The sequence below is a fragment of the Aegilops tauschii genome, chromosome 4, assembly GCF_002575655.3.
Source record: "Aegilops tauschii subsp. strangulata cultivar AL8/78 chromosome 4, Aet v6.0, whole genome shotgun sequence".
In the NCBI taxonomy this organism is placed as follows: Eukaryota; Viridiplantae; Streptophyta; class Magnoliopsida; order Poales; family Poaceae; genus Aegilops; species Aegilops tauschii.
Genome location: NC_053038.3, coordinates 512223514 through 512242315, shown reverse-complemented (window position 1 = coordinate 512242315; position 18802 = coordinate 512223514). Strand labels below are relative to the sequence as shown.

General features: G+C 45.3%; 2 protein-coding genes across 2 annotated transcripts; both read right to left on the bottom strand.

Moving 5' to 3' along the window:
• Window positions 1-9: 9 nt before the first annotated feature.
• On the bottom strand, window positions 10-1766 carry LOC109779390 (putative 12-oxophytodienoate reductase 11). The gene is made up of 4 exons (XM_020338003.4): window positions 1536-1766; window positions 1174-1445; window positions 887-1060; window positions 10-796 (listed from the first exon to the last, which is right to left on the bottom strand). Exons 1-4 carry the CDS (start codon window positions 1697-1699, stop codon window positions 210-212), a joined length of 1197 nt encoding a protein of 398 aa, XP_020193592.2. The 5' UTR covers window positions 1700-1766; the 3' UTR covers window positions 10-209.
• Window positions 1767-7385: 5619 nt separating this feature from the next.
• On the bottom strand, window positions 7386-10491 carry LOC109779391 (cell number regulator 6-like). Its single transcript, XM_020338004.2, has 4 exons — window positions 10381-10491; window positions 10173-10287; window positions 7679-7944; window positions 7386-7565 (listed from the first exon to the last, which is right to left on the bottom strand). Exons 1-4 carry the CDS (start codon window positions 10489-10491, stop codon window positions 7386-7388), a joined length of 672 nt encoding a protein of 223 aa, XP_020193593.1.
• Between the last annotated feature and the right edge of the window lie 8311 nt (window positions 10492-18802).

Genomic DNA, 18802 nt, shown 5'->3' with positions numbered 1-18802 from the left:
GAAGAAAGAAATCACAAGAAAAGACTCGTTTTCTCTTATTTAAGAGATGATCTCCTAGCATAATATGTCTCACTATATATTACAAATAACTAGTTATTTAAGATAAGACTAAGACATACTCTATCGTAGACATGGTTTTATTGTCATCTCTAAATTGCATGAAAGGATTAAGATAAGAATGTCTTATCAATCACTGTTCATGCCCTTAGCTAATCCTCCGTTTCAAGAAAAGGGTAATCGGTGTACCCAACAACAGGATCAGATGTGTAGAACGTGCTCCTGTCATACTTATTCAGAACCGCGTTCCTCCTGAACCTCTCTGGCAGGTCGGGGTTGGCCAGGAAGAGCCGCCCGTACGCCACAAGATCAGCGTAGCCTTCGGCGACGGCCTTGTCCCCTTCCTCCCGGTCGTACCCGCCGTTCACCATGAAGGTGCCCTTGAACGCCTTCCTGAACGGCAGCAGGCGCCGCGGGATCATCCACTCGTTGACGCACATCCGCGGCTCGATCATGTGGCAGTAGAGGACACCGAGCCCGTTCATGACGCCCATCACGTGCAGCGCGAGCGCCTCCGGGTCGGAGTCCACGCAGTCGACGTAGTCGGCGAACGGGGAGAGGCGCACGCCGACGCGGCCCGCGCCGGCCTCGTGGCACACGGCCGCGATCACCTCGGCGGCGAAGCGGCAGCGGTTGTCCAGGCCGCCGCCGTACTCGTCGGTCCGGTCGTTGACGCCGTCCTTCATGAACTGGTCGATCAGGTACCCGTTGCCGGCGTGGATCTCCACGCCGTCGAACCCTTCGATCACCGATGATGATCAGCGTTGCAAACTACGTACGTAGCAAAGATGAGGACTGTGGGGCACATGCATGGTTGATCATTAATTACCGGCTCTCATGGCGTTCCTAGCGGCGACCCGGAAGTCGTTGACGATGTGGGGTATCTCCTCCGTCTCCAACCTTCGAGGGGGCGCGAACTCCAGGACACTACCGTCATGGGCGACCTCAGGCGGCACTTGCTTATCCGTGCTCGACACCGGAGCTTGCCCATTAGGCTGGAACTCTGTATGCACCATGATTGAGACTTGACACTTCGATTCATCCATTCGAAAACGAACACCATAGGTACGAGGATAATCCTTTGAAAAGAAAAAAGGTACGAGGATAATGTTGTACCGGTGGGCGAGACACGGCCCGTGTGCCATAGCTGGAAGAAGAAGACGGCGCCCTTGGCGTGCACAGCGTCGACCACCGGCCTCCACGCCTCCACCTGCTCCTGGCTCCACAGGCCGGGCACGTGCGGGTAGCCCCGCGCGGCCTCGGACACGGCGCAGGCCTCGGCGATGAGGAGGACGCCCGGCGCCGCCCTCTGCGCGTAGTACAGCGCGTTGTGCGGCTGGGCGAGGTTCCCGTACGACCTGCACCGCGTCAGCGGCGCGAGAACAACCCTGCGTTGCGTTGTCAACCATGGCGCGCGGCGTCAGTGACCCAAGATTCTAAGGAAACGGGTTACGAGCTAGCTACAGTAATCAACTGACCTATGCGCCAGGTTGAAATCGCCCATCTTGTACGGAGTCAGGAGCGGAGTAGTCGTCTTCGTCTCCATGCTTCCTTCAAGGGAAGTGGATTTTTCAGCACCACGGCCTTCTTCTACCGACGTCAGTAAGAGTAGTGGCGAGCTCGCGGTTGCTCGATGGACCATATATCCGATGAGAGGAGACGGAGTAGTCCCGAAAATCCACGTCCAGTCCCGGAGTAGTCCACCTTCAGCCCCGTGTTGTCGAGCTTCCATTGCGTCAAATTAAGTTAAGTTGACTAGTGGTAATGCACGTGATTGACCTTTCTGGCTGTGTAATTGTCTAGGTTTGTTTTAACTTTGTTGTGTCATGCATATGGCTGCTTTCGTGCGTGCCTGTGCGACTGCGTAAATTTCGACCAATCAAAGCAAGGCGACGAACTCATATGTACAGCGATTGCACCAAAAGAAAAGCATCTATCAACAGTTGGCGTGTTGATGCGAACGGCCCACCCCCAAGGTAAGGTAAGGATCAGCTACTTGCCGATGATATCTGCAACTCATGTCACCGCAAACCTCTTTTTACCGGTGCCGGGATCTACCGGTGAACCCCTAGCCAATAAGAGCAAGACACCACATCAAGTCATTTATATACGGGAGTTGAATTCCCCCCTTTCGGCAGGATTCCTACTCTGTATTCCCTAAGCTAGGTCCCACCACCTAGGATGCCCCACCACATGCATATCCAAGACGCCACATCACGTGCATGTCCCGGCAGCATAACCACGTATTTCACTTTTTCAAAACACTTATTTGAATTCTTTCAATCACATATTTCAGTTTTCATATCACTTATTTTTTTAGTTATTCCAATGTATTTTTTCACGTAAAATGATTATTACAAAGGAGTGACATAAAAGTTTAGAGTGAAATATTTAGTAAACTTACCAGTTTCAGTATATTTGACTTCTAAAAGAGCGAAATCTGTTTATAAGTGAAATTGGAAATAACAGTTTAAATAATCATTTTCACTCTTTTAAATTGAAATTTCACTCTTCAATATATTTGAAATGGATTATTTTACTTTTAAGTATGTGTAATAAGCAGAAAAGAGTGAAACTGATTATTTGAAAGTAGTCACATAACGCATTTCAAATAAGTTAACTTACAAGTTTCGATTAATTTTTTCCCAATAGCAGTTACATATATTTCAGAGAAGTAATTTCATTATTTTCTCAGAAATTAGTTTCACAACTTGCAACAACCCATCGAAATATCAGTTTCACATATTTTGTACAACTCAACTACACATAGTTATTTCAATACATATCTCACCGATTTCAACTCTTTCAAGAAATATATTTGAATTATTTCAAAAAACTCATTTCACTCGCTTCAAACAACAGATTTCAATCTTTCAAAAAACACAAGTCAATCGTTAAAAAAAACTAGTTAAAATAGATTTCAGTTCTTTCAAAAACTCTATTTCAATTATTTCAAAAAATAATTACACTTGTTTCTAAATAATAACTTCACTCAATTTTCGAAGCCGATTTCAAGTCTTTTAAAGGCCATATTCCAATTTCATATTTCACAATGATTGAAACTGATTATTCAACACTCAAAGAACTGATTTCGATCTTCAAAAAAGAAGATTTCAATCCAATAAAAAACATACACTACCATATTTTACAAAATACTGAAACTTAGTATTTCAAAAGAGTGGCATAAATAATTTTATTTTTTTGCAGTATCATTTCAATTATTCCAATTCCAAATTCATATTTCACAATGATTGAAACTGATTATTTCAACTCTCAAATAACTGATTTCAATTCTTCAAAAAAGAATATTTCAATCCAATAAAAAACATACACTACCATATTTTAAAAAATAGTACTGAAACTTAGTATTTCAAAAGAGTGGCAAAATTAATTTTATTTTTTTGCAATGTCGTTTCAGTCATTCCTATTTCAATTTCATATTTCACAATGAGCGAACTGGTTATTTCAACTATCAAACAACTGATTTCAATACTTCAAAAAGAAGATTTAAATCCTTTCAAAAACATATTTCACTATCATATTTTACAAAAGACTGAAACTTAGTATTTCAAAAGAGTGAAATCATTATGTAAATTAGTGAATCTGTATTTTCAAATTAGTGCAATAATTTGTTTGGAATGAGTAAACTTTGTTCATTGAAATGAGTGAAATCATTTTTTTAATGAGTAAAATTGGTTTTTTTAAACTCGTTTGAAATATGTTCAAGATTAGTCTTGTTTTAAAGATCTCATTGTCAAGAAATCAAATATATATAAAATATGAAATAACCAGATTTTTTAAGAGATATTGGTGAATTAATATCTCACAAGAAAATAAATGCTATTTTCTCTATGGGTGAAGAGGACTGTGCGTGTGCATGCAGTACTTGATATACAAGTAGTGGGGGCATGGTCAGGTATTTGTCAGAAGGTGTCAGCTGTATATAGAAATGCATTGCACAAACGAATCTTTTCGACTGCCTGCACACATCTGAATGCCAGAATCAACGATGGATGCTTCACCGGTAGCTCCCGGCTCCTGTAAAAAAAACTTTTTTGCTCATGTCACTTTGTCAAAAGTGACATCGCCCAGTGAGTAGCGAGGAAATCCTTAAACACTTCAGGTCAAAGAAAAACAGCATCCAAGCGAGTAGCACAAAAGCTATTAACTAAATGCCGAGCACGAATACAGGAGACGCCACACCTAACAGAACCAACCTAGACTACTAGGACGGAACCATGCCCCCTTGAGAGGCCACTGGACACCGTTGCATCGAACACACCAAGCCTGCCCTCTCACTCCGGGCCATGGAGTGCTGCTAGAACCACGGTGACAACGCGGGAACATGTATAGGATAGGAGACCATCGAGGCCACCCCATGCCAGTGTCAAGGATGCCACATGTAAGGATCAAGCCATCAAGGCATGCCCAAAGCCGCTGGCCTAGTGCAACCAAAAGGGATCGGAGCTCCATGGCGACGTCTCCCAGAGGGTCACGACGCCAAGCGCCACCATCAAGTCTGAAAAGAAGGACTAGGGTTTTCACTCGGACATGGCACCGTTAGGGGACCCGCAACGACGCCTCCAAGAGGGAAGCAACACCCACAAGCAACATTGCCAGCGCCGGAGTGTAGAGCTTTCACTCGAAACCTTACATGTGCCACTCGCAGCACCTAGGTGCCGACTCAACTGGAGGGTGGGTCGCCGCCGCCAGCTCGAAGCCTCTAGATCCAGACCAGAGAGCAGCCATCGCCGAAGCTACAGTGACACCGGGATCACACCCACCAATTCCCTTGCTACTACCCACATCACCAAGATGAGGTGACACTACAGTTGAAGTTGCGGTGCAGCTTGCCGCAGAGCCAACCAGGCAAGCTCACCTTCCAGTGTCGCCATGGCGTCCAAGACGAACTCTTGGCCGCCCCAAGACATTAACCTGCCGGAAAAGCACGTACCTTGGAATGTACCCAACAACCAATTAGTGCAGAGGAACCCTGGCTCTAGAGTCCAGATCCCGCCTGGATTCAGCCCCACACCAATCGATCTGTTCGGGAATAGGGATCATTGGCCCCTACCCACATCACACTGCCGAAGTAACATCAAAACACGTCGAGTCGTCGTGGCAGGGGGGCCTCCATGGGCCAGATCTGGCCTCTCCTGATCCGACCAAGGATGCATCCGATGGACCGCCATCCTCACCCGAAGATCCACCAAATGCCATGCCATCGCTCACCGGAGGTTCGCATGCAACCGCAACCGCAACCATCCCTGCCACCTAGCCGACACACCGGCCCCTGCGCGGGTGCACGCTTGAAGAGCGTCAAGAATCCGACCATCCACCGTTGGCCACGGGAGACCAAACCATATGCCTGTGCCACGTTGGACACGGTTGACTAGGCCCGCCACCTCTCGCGCCCCGTCGCCACGCAACAAGTGTCACCGCCAGATCCTTGCCACCATAAGTAGTGTCGTCATCGCAAGAAAGGCGAGCGCACGAGCCCCGCTGCCACCTTCTACAGCATCGCCAGGGCTTTGCCGACGACTCCTCTGATGATGGCAGCGTGCGAGAGAGATGAGGAGAAGGAAGAATGTGGCGGCGGTTAGGGTTCGCATGATTTCATCGAATCTCATGTCAATTTAGCGATACAACTAATATAGTCGAGGAAGGAGAAGAACTGGGTTCTGTCATCAGTGTCTTCTGGTTCCCATCATTTCCCGCACACCATGAGGTGAGGGGAACCACACATTGATGACATGTTATAGAGCAGTTCTAGTCCTTTCTTCTTCTTTCTGTGAAGAAGGGCCCAAATCTATTAAAAAGGTTCATAAGAAGTACCAAGCACCCTAACATAATAAAAATTACATTAAGGACCATGCACCACGGAACGACCACTAATACCGCTGGAACGAGTCATCAACGCGTCAATGTCGCCGCTCCCGTACTGGAGACGGCTTGACCTTGTCGATGACAGTCAAGAAGTCTTCATGCACGTGCCCCTAAGGACCAGCGCCCCATAGCTGTTGGCATTGCTATTGAACCCTTGAATTGATATAAAACTTGACACCAAATCTCGCCGGCGCGCACACAGCGAGAAACCCTAACCTTGCCTTCCGAAGGAGAAGGCGGGAATCTACGACGGAGCTCCGTCGACTCCATCCCAATGGAAAAACTCAAGGAAGATCAGATCTTGAAAGACCAAATCAAAGATGAAGCACCGCCATCGGCCGGAACACCCCTGCGAGAAAAAAAAAGCCAACCTAAACTGCTAGCTGGAGCCGAGGCACCTAAACCCCCTCCTTGGCACTGGCCGCCTGAGCGGTAGGCAGAGGGGAAGTGCACCTACGATCTTGCCAACAAGCTTGGAGGGGATGGGTACCCTAGCTGCCACAAACTGGAGAGGGAAAGAGAAGCCCTAATGGAGATCTAGTAATTTATCATATGCTATGTTCATGTGTTCTCGGCATCATTAATGCGTCCAACACCAAAGCGCGTGTGATATTGGAGCCCTGCAGATCGGCAAGCCCCGATCTTGAAGTTCGGCGTCTCATTCTTTGACCTGCCTTGGGGGTTGGTGGGCAGCGAAGAAGTGTCACACGTGCTTTGATTAGATTCCCGCTTTGATCTTATGTGTTCCCGATCTTCTTGACCGACAGTTCGGTGATAAATCAACGGTTTGACAACCTGCCTTGTGATGGGTGTATCCCCAACCACACCATGTTCAATGATTATAGATTATGGCGTGGACTTATGCAGCTCTTCAGAACTTTCGATATTATCTCAGTCTGTGGCTCAATGTAATTTCCATCTTCTTCGGATTCATAACCCAAGTTATGGTGGAAAGTTGAGATGCAAAAGGTGAAACTAGAGATGACTGACTTCGAAGAATCCGAGTGTAACTTTTAGTTTTATCATGGATCTTTTTCTTCATTTGTATTTCAGTTTGTTCGATTTGATGTACTTTACTTAATAAATCACTAAATTTGGATCATTAATTTGCTAAAAGAACAGTTCACAATTTACCCAAAAAAATAACAGTTCACGACTGCTCAAAGGGATATTAAATAGAGATACAAACCTGTGAAATTAATACCTCTTTGAGTATATAGCAGGTCATCAGCAGTTCTACATGACATAAGAACATTTGACCGACTGATCAGCAGTTCAGTTCAGCCAACGTAACAGCATGCCTACCTACCAGGTTCGTCATGGAGTTCAATCTCAGCCTCACTTACTCACTCGTGCTATCTTAATAAATCAAAATTCCCTTATTTTCCTGATTTATCTGTCTTTGTTGTTGGGCGTCTATGTATCCGGCCGGGCACCCTCAATCAGAGGCAGCACGATGATTCTCTTGGCATGCCCATCTCTTCCACCGGAGGCGCGTCGACGATGGTCATCTGCACTCCATCCTCCCTCTCCGTGAGGCGGCCCCTTCTCTCCCGATGCTCCTGGCAGTTTGCGCACCAGTGCAGGCAGCAATGGACCATACAAGGGTCGCATGGCGAGTTCTAGTGGATACAAGTAGGAGGTAAAATCACTAGAATCAAAGTTGCAAATTTTGACACAACAAATGAGGGCCAGACATAACCACAGAATGTAGTGAAGGGTTTCATATTTCCACCTTGAGATGGTACTTTTTCTGGAGCTCCTGACGGAAAATGCCGGTATAGGTACCGCACAGCCACCAGCTGAACAGTAGACCTTCTCCAATAAGAAACGACGATCTTGGATCAACCCCATGGAATATTGCTGTCAGGATCGCAAGGGCGATCCCTCCTTCCACAAAGACGGCATGGCAAACACACGGTGCTGTCCATGGGGTATCCTCTTTAAGAGCCGCAACATTGCGCCCGAACAACACGCATGGACAGAAGCATCCAGTTCGGCCTAACACATGAAGAAATGCACAGTTTTACAGTCAGCTAGCATTCTGTGGAAACAACATTCTAGACATAGCCTCATCAAGAAGGATACATTAGTTAAAAGAATGGAAGACAAAAATTATGAGTCAGCTTTCGACGATTTCTTAATAAGCAGCATGACCATGGGACCAATATATATGAACTAACAATGTATACAGATACAGCACATGCGCGCATACCTAACAATAGAGTATAGTCAAGTCGAAGACACTACATCTATGGCAAATGCCAGCAGAAACAAATAGGTTTAAAACAAGTGAGGCAACTTGATAGTGCATGCCTTGTTTTCTCGATAAAGGGAACTTTTATTAACTCATATTGTAGTATCAAGCGGGTACAAAGCATATTTAGTAGGCATCCGGCCTCGGCATGACTAGGATGCAAATAGTCAAAACAAACAGTCTCATAGTGTAAAGAAGACATAAGGCAAAATTAAAGTCATATAAGACTGAAAAATTGACTATGTAGGAGAGTGTGGAGGTCCTCTCCGACGACTATGCCACCACACATGTTGGCTAAAAGATACATTCTATTATACGATCCACTTATGCTCAAGAAGGGTGTGGATATGCATAACTGCTTAGCAAAGATTTGCAGGTGACACGCAAGAGGCAAAAGAAAACATAAGTAAACATCTAATAAGTCAAGCAAAGAATGAATATACAATCAACCAACATAAATTTATCCTGATCTGCATTGCAGTACAAAATCAAGAAACAATATATACTAATATATGGGCGAATGGTGAAGAGATAGGTGAGGCGCTTAATATAACATAAGTCAGAACAATTTACTACTCAAGGTTGCTTAGGAACAATTTCAGACACTGTAAGTATAACATTTATTCCATGATTTATGAAAAATAAGCACTGTTCTTAATCCTATTATCTGCACAGATGGGAAGTGAGTGCTCCCTTGCTCTCTGACCATACATACTTAAATGTAGTGTTAAACATAGTTAGTTCTACTCTAAACTTGTATATGTATATGCTCTCAGTGGTGAATTGGGGATTCAGGACCTTGATCGAACAAAATAAGTGCCGTCTTATTAAAATGTTGCTCAAGGTAATTACGGAGGAAGTTTCTAATACCTACAGAATATAAATGCCACTATCGCCTCTGTTTTTTAGAACACCCCGAGAGGGACAGGGAGCTCCTGCATCGCATTACAGAAGAAGAGAATTGCCCGGTTAATCAGGGATATGGATAACCGGGCGAAAACCCGATACAGAGGCACAGTTAATTGAGAAAAAGTGGCAAAAACCACGCACACACCACACGACTGATAAAGGAACAACCATGCAAAAAAAAAAGAGCCCCCACGATTGATTTAGGGATAATCGTGATAAGACCCCGATCACACGATTGATTAAGGCATAACGTGCAAAACCCAGAACAACCATGACAGACCCCACCGCTCATGAAGCGCCGGAATGCCACTAACACGGAGCGAAGCTACGGCCCCACCTCATAGGGCCACCACCGCACCGCAGCCCGGGTTCGCCACCCCGGCATCCAACCAGCAAACTCGAGACCACAGTCTCGACTTCCACTACCTCCGCCAACAAGACCAATCAACACGGCAATAGCACAACCAACAGATGCAGGCTGGGCCTCCAAAGGCGACGCCCCCAGGGGGGGGCAACAAAGACTCCACCATCACCTCTGTTTTAGATTGAGTATCGTACACTATTAATCTTGGACAAACACTTACTGGTCAACATTTGACCTGTTGGCATAGGATAGATAGTACTCAAGGTAGCGGGATCGAACTCTTGGTAAACCAGGATCTATTTAAATGGGGTTCACATACTAGAGGGACATTTTCTGCACATAGTTGAAATTGCGTTACACAACTTCAAAATGAGCGTTCCTCCTGTTCAAATTCCTTGAAATTGCGTTAAACGGTCAAAATTTAGATGGTTATAAACTCAAATGTAGGAATTTTACTAGTCGATCTACTGAGAATCTCCATGCCTGTGACAGTATGTTGATTCAACATGAATGGAGAGAATTATTCTGAAAAAACAGCATGTAGGAAAAATGCTGAAAATTTAGGAAAGGGACAATGCAGCGTCCCATCAGATCGATGGGCACATGCATGACCGCATCGTTTTTGTTTTCTCCGATCAATCGAGTGGCCGAGACAACGGATCAGAGAATGGAAATGGGAAGGCAGGTTTAATTACGTACAGCTCGCGGGGTCGGCGGTGCATCCGAAGATTCCGGTGCTCCAGGGCTCGTCGGCCGGCAGCTGGTAGGACTCCGGCAGGACCTGGCCGCACTCGGCGCACCATCTGCACCCGGGCTGTGCATCGACCAGATCAAATTATAGGCAAGGGATCAGTGGATTGAGAATCAATGAGGATGGAACGAGATGGATCGAGGAAGGAGAACGTACCCGTGGGACGTGGACGGGCTGGTTGAGCTCGCCGGGGCAGATGTCCTCGGCGGGCGCCTCCTGGTCCCGGGTGAGCTTCACGTAGCGCGGCGCCTGGCTCTCCTCCGCCATTGGTCGCTTTCCTCGCCGGCCAGGCACGATGGGCCCGAGTCCTAGGGAAGGATTGGACGATCAGATTCATGCAAAGTAGTTTCGGGCGAGACAATCCGGACCGTTCGCGTCGCACGGCTCCATCCCAGTACGCCATTGGGCTCCGTTCGCGTCGCACGGCTCCGTCCCGATCACACGGCCAGCGGGGAGTTCATTCTGCCGTTTAAGGCGACTATCAAACCATCGGCATCCCTTCGCGCTAAGCTGTCCGGACGTGATTATCATCCAATGCGGTACTTCATCCATCCGATGAACCGGTCCGAACGTCCGTTTTTCCGCAAACTACAGGCAAGGTTAGGGAGGTTGTGCGGGAATCCGGACATTAGCCACGTAGGTCTCTGACACCCCCACCTCACTGAAATCCCCTCCTGGTCCCTTTTTCTTGCACTCCATCCTGCTCCCTTTCCTTTCATCCGCACCCTCGTGGTCTGCCGCCGCCAATGTACCTCTCCGGCCGCCCCTAGGCATCCTCGGACGTCCACAGACCCCACTCACGCGACTGGCCACCTTGGACTACGCCGATGTCCACCCAAGAATCCCTCCGCAGCTAGGTACCCTTCTAACCCCTACTGACGCCGTCCATGACGGATACCGCGCCTGGTTGGTGTTTAGTCAAATGTCATTGAGTTTTTTTTTTGAACTTCTTGTTGTTTTTCAGAGAAGCACGATGGCAGGGTACTCGGTGTTTAATGGCGACTTTGTTGTGCGATGCAAGGTTGGCAGTTTCTGAGACAAGGGTCCGTCCTTTTGGCAAAGCTTGCATGCTTCGTTTCATGAGCGAAAGAACTTCGCGCCCTACGACATGCATGTTATCCATGTGCGCATTGTGAAGTCACTAATGCATCGGTGGTACACCATCATGAACTTTTGCGATGCACCATTGGGCTCGTCAACCATGGAGATCATAAGTGTCGGTACTAAAACCGGCAGACCTCGGGTAGGGGGGGCCGAGCTATGGATCTCGGATCGATGGGTAACAGGAAACGAAGGGGACAATATTTACCTAGGTTCGGGCCCTCTCGAAGAGGTAAAACCCTACGTCCCGCTTTGATTGTATTGATTATGATGTACCGAGTATAGGCTTGATCTACCTCGAGATCGTATGTTGTGTTCTAACCCTAAGGTGAGTAAAGATGAGTCTGTCTCTACGGACTAAACCCCCCAGCTTATATAGGCACCGGGGGTATTTAGGGTTACATATGATCGGTTACTAACTGTAGAAACACATGCCAATAGCCGGAGCAATCCTTGGGGTACACATCAAGTCTTCGGCAGAGTCCATCATCACCACGCGAGTGTTCGAGGCCTCCGGATTCCTTCGTTATGCAATTGATGGGCCATAAGCTCGGCCCATGGACTGTGGGCCAACTAGGTTGGTACCCCTTAGTCCAGGACACCGTTAGTAGCCTCTAAACTTGTCTTTAGAGCCGGGGACAACAATCTTGAAGGAAATATGCCCTAGAGGCAATAATAAAGGTGTTATTTATATTTCCTTATATCATGATAAATGTTTATTATTCATGCTAGAATTGTATTAACCGGAAACTTAGTACATGTGTGAATGCATAGACAAACAGAGTGTCACTAGTATGCCTCTACTTGACTAGCTCGTTGAATCAAAGATGGTTATGTTTCCTAACCATAGACATGAGTTGTCATTTAATTAATGGGATCACATCATTAGAGAATGATGTGATTGACTTGACCCATTCCGTTAGCTTAGCACTTGATCGTTTAGTATATTGCTATTGCTTTCTTCATGACTTATACATGTTTCTAATGACTATGAGATTGTGCAACTCCCGAATACCGGAGGAACACTTTGTGTGCTACCAAACGTCACAACATAACTAGGTGATTATAAAGGTGCTCTACAGGTGTCTCCGATGGTACTTCTTGAGTTGGCATAGATCGAGATTAGGATTTGTCTCTTCGATTGTCGGAGAAGTATCTCTGGGCCCTCTCGGTAATGCACATCACTATAAGCCTTGCAAGCAATGTAACTAATGAGTTAGTTGCGGGATGATGCATTACGGAACGAGCAAAGAGACTTGTCGGTAACGAGATTGAACTAGGTATAGAGATACCGACGATCGAATCTGGGGCAAGTAACATACCGATGACAAAGGGAACAACGTATGTTGTTATGCGGTTTGACCGATAAAGATCTTCGTAGAATATGTAGGAACCAATATGAGCATCCAGGTTCCGCTATTGGTTATTGAACGGAGATGCCTCTCGGTCATGTCTACATATTTCTCGAACCTGTAGGGTCCGCACGCTTAACGTTAGGTGACGATCAGTATTATGAGTTTATGTGTTTTGATGTACCGAAGGTAGTTCGGAGTCCCGGATATGATCACGGACACGACGAGGAGTCTCGAAATGGTCGAGACATAAAGATCGATATATTGGACGACTATATTTGGACATCGGAATGGTTCCAGGTGAGATCGGACATATACCGGAGCACCGGGAGGTTATCGGAACCCCCCGGGAGGTATATGGGCCTTATTGGGCCATAGTGGGAGAGAGGAGAAGGGAGAAAAGGAGGGGCCCCCCAAGCCCAATACGAATTGGGAGGGGGGCCGGCCCCCCCTTTCCTTCCTCCTTCCTCCCCCTTCCTTCCACTCCCAGTCCAACTAGGCAAGGGGGGGAATCCTACTCCCGGTGGGAGTAGGACTCCCCATGGGGCACGCCATAGGAGGGCCGGCCCTCCCGCTCCTCGACTCCTTTATATACGGGGGAGGGGGCACCCCATAGACAACAAGTTGATCATTGATCTCTTAGCCGTGTGCGGTGCCCCCCTCCACCATAATCCACCTCGGTCATATCGTCGTAGTGCTTAGGCGAAGCCCTGTGCCGGTAGCTTCATCATCACCGTCATCACGCCGTCGTGCTGACGAAGCTCTTCCCCGACACTCTGCTGGATCGTGAGTTCGTGGGACGTCACCGAGCCGAACGTGTGCAGATCGCGAAGGTGTCGTACCTTCGGTGCTAGGATCAGTCGATCGTGAAGACGTACGACTACATCAACCGCGTTGTCATAACGCTTCCACTTACGGTCTATGAGGGTACGTAGACAACACTCTCCCCCTCTCGTTGCTATGCATCACCATGATCTTGCGTGTGCGTAGGAATTTTTTTGAAATTACTACGTTTCCCAACAGTGGCATCCGAGCCAGGTTTATGCGTAGATGTTATATGCACGAGTAGAACACAAGTGAGTTGTGGGCGATAATAGTCATACTGCTTACCAGCATGTCATACTTTGATTCGTCGGTATTGTTGGATGAAGCGGCCCGGACCGACATTACGCGTACGCTTAAGCGAGACTGGTTCTACCGACGTGCTTCGCACACAGGTGGCTGGCGGGTGTTAGTTTCTCAAACTTTAGTTGAATCGAGTGTGGCTACGCCCGGTCCTTGTGAAGGTTAAAACAACACATACTTGACGAAAAATCGTTGTGGTTTTGATGCGTAGGTAAGAACGGTTCTTGCTCAGCCCGTAGCAGCCACGTAAAACTTGCAATAACAAAGTAGAGGACGTCTAACTTGTTTTGCAGGGCATGTTGTGATGTGATATGGTCAAGACATGATGCTAAATTTTATTGTATGAGATGATCATGTTTTGTAACGAAGTTATCGGCAACTGGCAGAAGCCATATGGTTGTCGCTTTATTGTATGAAATGCAATCGCCATGTAATTGCTTTACTTTATCACTAAGCGCTAGCGATAGTCGTAGAAGCAATAGTTGACGAGACGACAACAATGCTACGATGGAGATCAAGGTGTCGCGCCGGTGACGATGGTGATCATTGATACGTCTCCAACGTATCTATAATTTTTTATTGTTCCATGCTATTGTATTATCTGTTTTGGATGTTTAATGGGCTTTATTATACACTTTTATATTATTCTTAGGACTAACCTACTAACCAAAGGCCCAGTGCAAATTGCTGTTTTTTTGCCTATTTCAGTGTTTCGCAGAAAAAGAATATCAAACGGAATCCAAACGGAATGAAACCTTCGGGAGAGTGATTTTTGGAACAAACGCAATCCAGGAGACTTGGAGTGGACTTCAAGGAAGTGACAAGGTGGCCACGAGGCAGGGAGGCGCGCCCAGGGGGTAGGCGCGCCCCCACCCTTGTGGGCCCCTTGTGGCTCCCCCAACCGACTTCTTTCGCCTATATATACTCATATACCCCGAAAACATCGAGGAGCACCACGAAACCCTATTTCCACCGCCGCAACCTTCTGTACCCGTGAGATCCCATCTCGGGGCCTTTTCCGGTGCTCAGGCGGAGGGGGAATCGATCACGGAGGGCTTCTACATCAACACCATAGCCTCTCCGATGATGTGTGAGTAGTTTACCACAGACCTTCGGGTCCATAGTTATTAGCTAGATGGCTTCTTCTCTCTCTTTGGATCTCAATACAAAGTTCTCCTTGATTCTCTTGGAGATATATTCGATGTAATTCTTTTTGCGGTGTGTTTGTCGAGATCCGATGAATTGTGGGTTTATGATCAAGATTATCTATGAATAATATTTGAATCTCCTTTGAATTCTTTTATATATGATTTGATATCGTTGCAAGTCTCTTCGAATTATCAGTTTGGTTTGGCCTACTAGATTGATCTTTCTTGCAATGGGAGAAGTGCTTAGCTTTGGGTTCAATCTTGCGGTGTCCTTTCCCAGTGACAGCAGGGGCAGCAAGGCACGTATTGTATTGTTGCCATCGAGGATAAAAAGATGGGGTTTATATGATATTGCTTGAGTTTATCCCTCTACATCATGTCATCTTGCCTAATGCGTTACTCTGTTCTTATGAACTTAATACTCTAGATGCATGCTGGATAGCGGTCGATGTGTGGAGTGATACGTCTCCAATGTATATATAATTTTTGATTGTTCCATTCTATTATATTATCAACCTTGGATGTTTTATATGCATTTATATGCTATTTTATATAATTATTGGGACTAACCTATTAACCTACAGCTCAGTGCCAGTTTCTGTTCTTTCCTTGTTTCTGAGTATTGCAGAAAAGGAAAACCAAACGGAGTCCAATTGACCTGAAACTTGACGGAGCTTATTTTTGGACCAGAAGAAGGCCATGGAGTAAAAGAGTTGGGCCAGAAGAGTCCCGGGCTGCCCACGAAGGTGGGGGGCACGCCCACCCCCCTGGGCGCGCCTCCCTGCCTCGTGGACAGCCCGGAGACCCCCTGACTTGTTCTCGACGCCAAAACCTCTTATATATACAGAAACTTCCAGAAAGAAACCAAGATCGGGAGTTCCGCCGCCGCAAGCCTCTGTAGCCACCGAAAACCAATCTAGACCCATTCCGGCACCCTGCCGGAGGGGGGAATCCCTCTCTGATGGCCATCTTCATCATCCCGGTGCTCTCCATGATGAGGAGGGAGTAGTTCACCCTCGGGGCTGAGGGTATGTATCAGTAGCTATGTGTTTGATCTCTCTCTCTCGTGTTCTTGATTTGGCACGATCTTGATGTATCGCGAGTTTTGCTATTATAGTTGGATCTTATGATGTTTCTCCCCCTCTACTCTCTTGTAATGGATTGAGTTTTTCCCTTTGAAGTTATCTTATCGAATTGAGTCTTTAAGGATTTGAGAACACTTGATGTATGTCTTGCATGTGCTTATCTGTGGTGACAATGGGATATTCACGTGATCTACTTGATGTATGTTATGGTGATCAACTTGCGGGTTCCGTAACATTGTGAACTTATGCATAAGGGTTGGCACACGTTTTCGTCTTGACTCTCCGGTAGAAACTTTGGGGCACTCTTTGAAGTTCTATGTGTTGGTTGAATAGATGAATCTGAGATTGTGTGATGCATATCGTATAATCATACCCACGGATACTTGAGGTGACATTGGAGTATCTAGGTGACATTAGGGTTTTGGTTGATTTGTGTCTTAAGGTGTTATTCTAGTACGAACTCTATGATAGTTTGAACGGAAAGAATAGCTTCGTGTTATTTTACTACGGACTCTTGAATAGATCGATCATAAAGAATAACTTCGAGGTGGTTTCGTACCCTACAATAATCTCTTCGTTTGTTCTCCGCTATTAGTGACTTTGGAGTGACTCTTTGTTGCATGTTGAGGGATAGTTATATGATCCAATTATGTTATTATTGTTGAGAGAACTTGCACTAGTGAAAGTATGAACCCTAGGCCTTGTTTCAACGCATTGCAATACCGTTTTCGCTCACTTTTATCATTTGTTACCTTGCTGTTTTTATATTTTCAGATTACAAAAACCTATATCTACCATCCATATTGCACTTGTATCACCATCTCTTCGCCGAACTAGTGCACCTATACAATTTACCAGTGTATTGGGTGAGTTGGGGACACAAGAGACTCTTTGTTATTTGGTTGCAGGGTTGTTTGAGAGAGACCATCTTCATCCTACGCCTCCCACGGATTGATAAACCTTAGGTCATCCACTTGAGGGAAATTTGTTACTGTCCTACAAACCTCTACACTTGGAGGCCCAAAAACGTCTACAATAAGAAGGTTGCGTAGTAGACATCAAGCAGTTTCTGGCGCCGTTGCCGGGGAGGTGAGTGCTTGAAGGTATATCTTTAGATCTTGCAATTGAATCTTTTAGTTTCTTGTTTTATCAAGTTTAGTTTATAAAAGAAAACTACAAAAAAATGGAATTGAGGGTGCCTCATATGCTTCATCTTTTTAATATCTTTCATGAAAATAAGGATTCCGATAATTGTGCTCAATTGCTAGAGGAAGAATGCATTAGAATGTTTGGCACTAAATCTTTGAATGATGAGCATGATTGCAATGTTGTTAGTATGAACTCTTTGAATATCCATAGTACTAATGATGATTGCACTAGTCATGATGAAAATGTCTCTTATAAGCATGTCAATTTTTGTGGAGTGCATAGAGTTTGCAAGTACACATCAAATAGGGAAGATAGATTTTGCAAGAGGCATAAGTATTTAGAAACTAAATGGTTGCAAGAAAGGCTAGGTGTTTGTGCTAAAAAATTAAAATTTCTTTGCCATCCTTGTGAACTCTGCAATGAACGTGATCATTTAAATCTCCAATGCAAATTGTTTCATGATCGTATCGTGTCCAAAAATTTTGCTCTCTATGTGCTTAAAGTTTTGAAGTTATGCTTGTTTTGCCTTCCTATGCTAGTTGATTATTGTTCCCATAAGTTGTTTGCTCACAAAATCCTATGCATAGGAAGTGGGTTAGACTTAAATGTGCTAGTCATATTCTTCATGGTGCTCTCTTTATCTTTCAATTCGTATCTTTTATGTGAGCATCACTGAAATCATCATGCCTAGCTAGGGGCGTTAAACGTTAGCGCTTGTTGGGAGGCAACCCAATTTTATTTTTGTTCTTTGATTTTTGCTCCTGTTTAGTAATAAATAATTCATCTAGCCTCTGGTTAGATGTGGTTTTATGTTTTAATTAGTGTTTGTGCCAAGTTGAACCTTTGGGAAGACTCGGGTGAAGTCTTTATGATCATGTTGTAAAAAAACAGAAACTTTAGCGCTCACGAGATGTGCTGCCATTTTTTACTGGAGAGTGCTTTTAGGTTGATTATTTTTTAAGATGATTAATAGATAAATTACTCAGGTCCACCAATTTATTTCAGAATTCTTGTAGTTCCATAAGTATACGTTTGATACAGATTACTACAGACTGTTCTGTTTTTGACAGATTCTGTTTTCTATGTGTTGTTTGCTTATTTTGATGAATCTGTGAGTAGTATCGGAGGGTATGAACCATAGAGAAGTTGGAATACAGTAGATATTACACCAATATAAATAAAGAATGAGTTCACAACAGTACTTAAGTGGTGATTTATTTTCTTATACTAACGGAGCTTACGAGTTTTCTGTTAAGTTTTGTGTAGTGAAGTTTTCAAGTTTTGGGTAAAGATTCGATGGACTATGGAATAAGGAGTGGCAAGAGCCTAAGCTTGGGGATGCCCAAGGCACCCCAAGGTAATATTCAAGGACAACCAAGAGCCTGAGCTTGGGGATGCCCCGGATGGCATCCCCTCTTTTGTCTTCGTTCATCGGTAACTTTACTTGAAGCTATATTTTTATTCACCACATAATATGTGTTTTGCTTGGAGCATCATTTTATTTTCTTTTGTTTTGTTTGCTGTTTGAATAAATACCAATATATGAAATTCTTAAATGTTAGAGAGTCTTCACATAGTTACATAATTATTCGACTACTCATTGATCTTCACTTATATC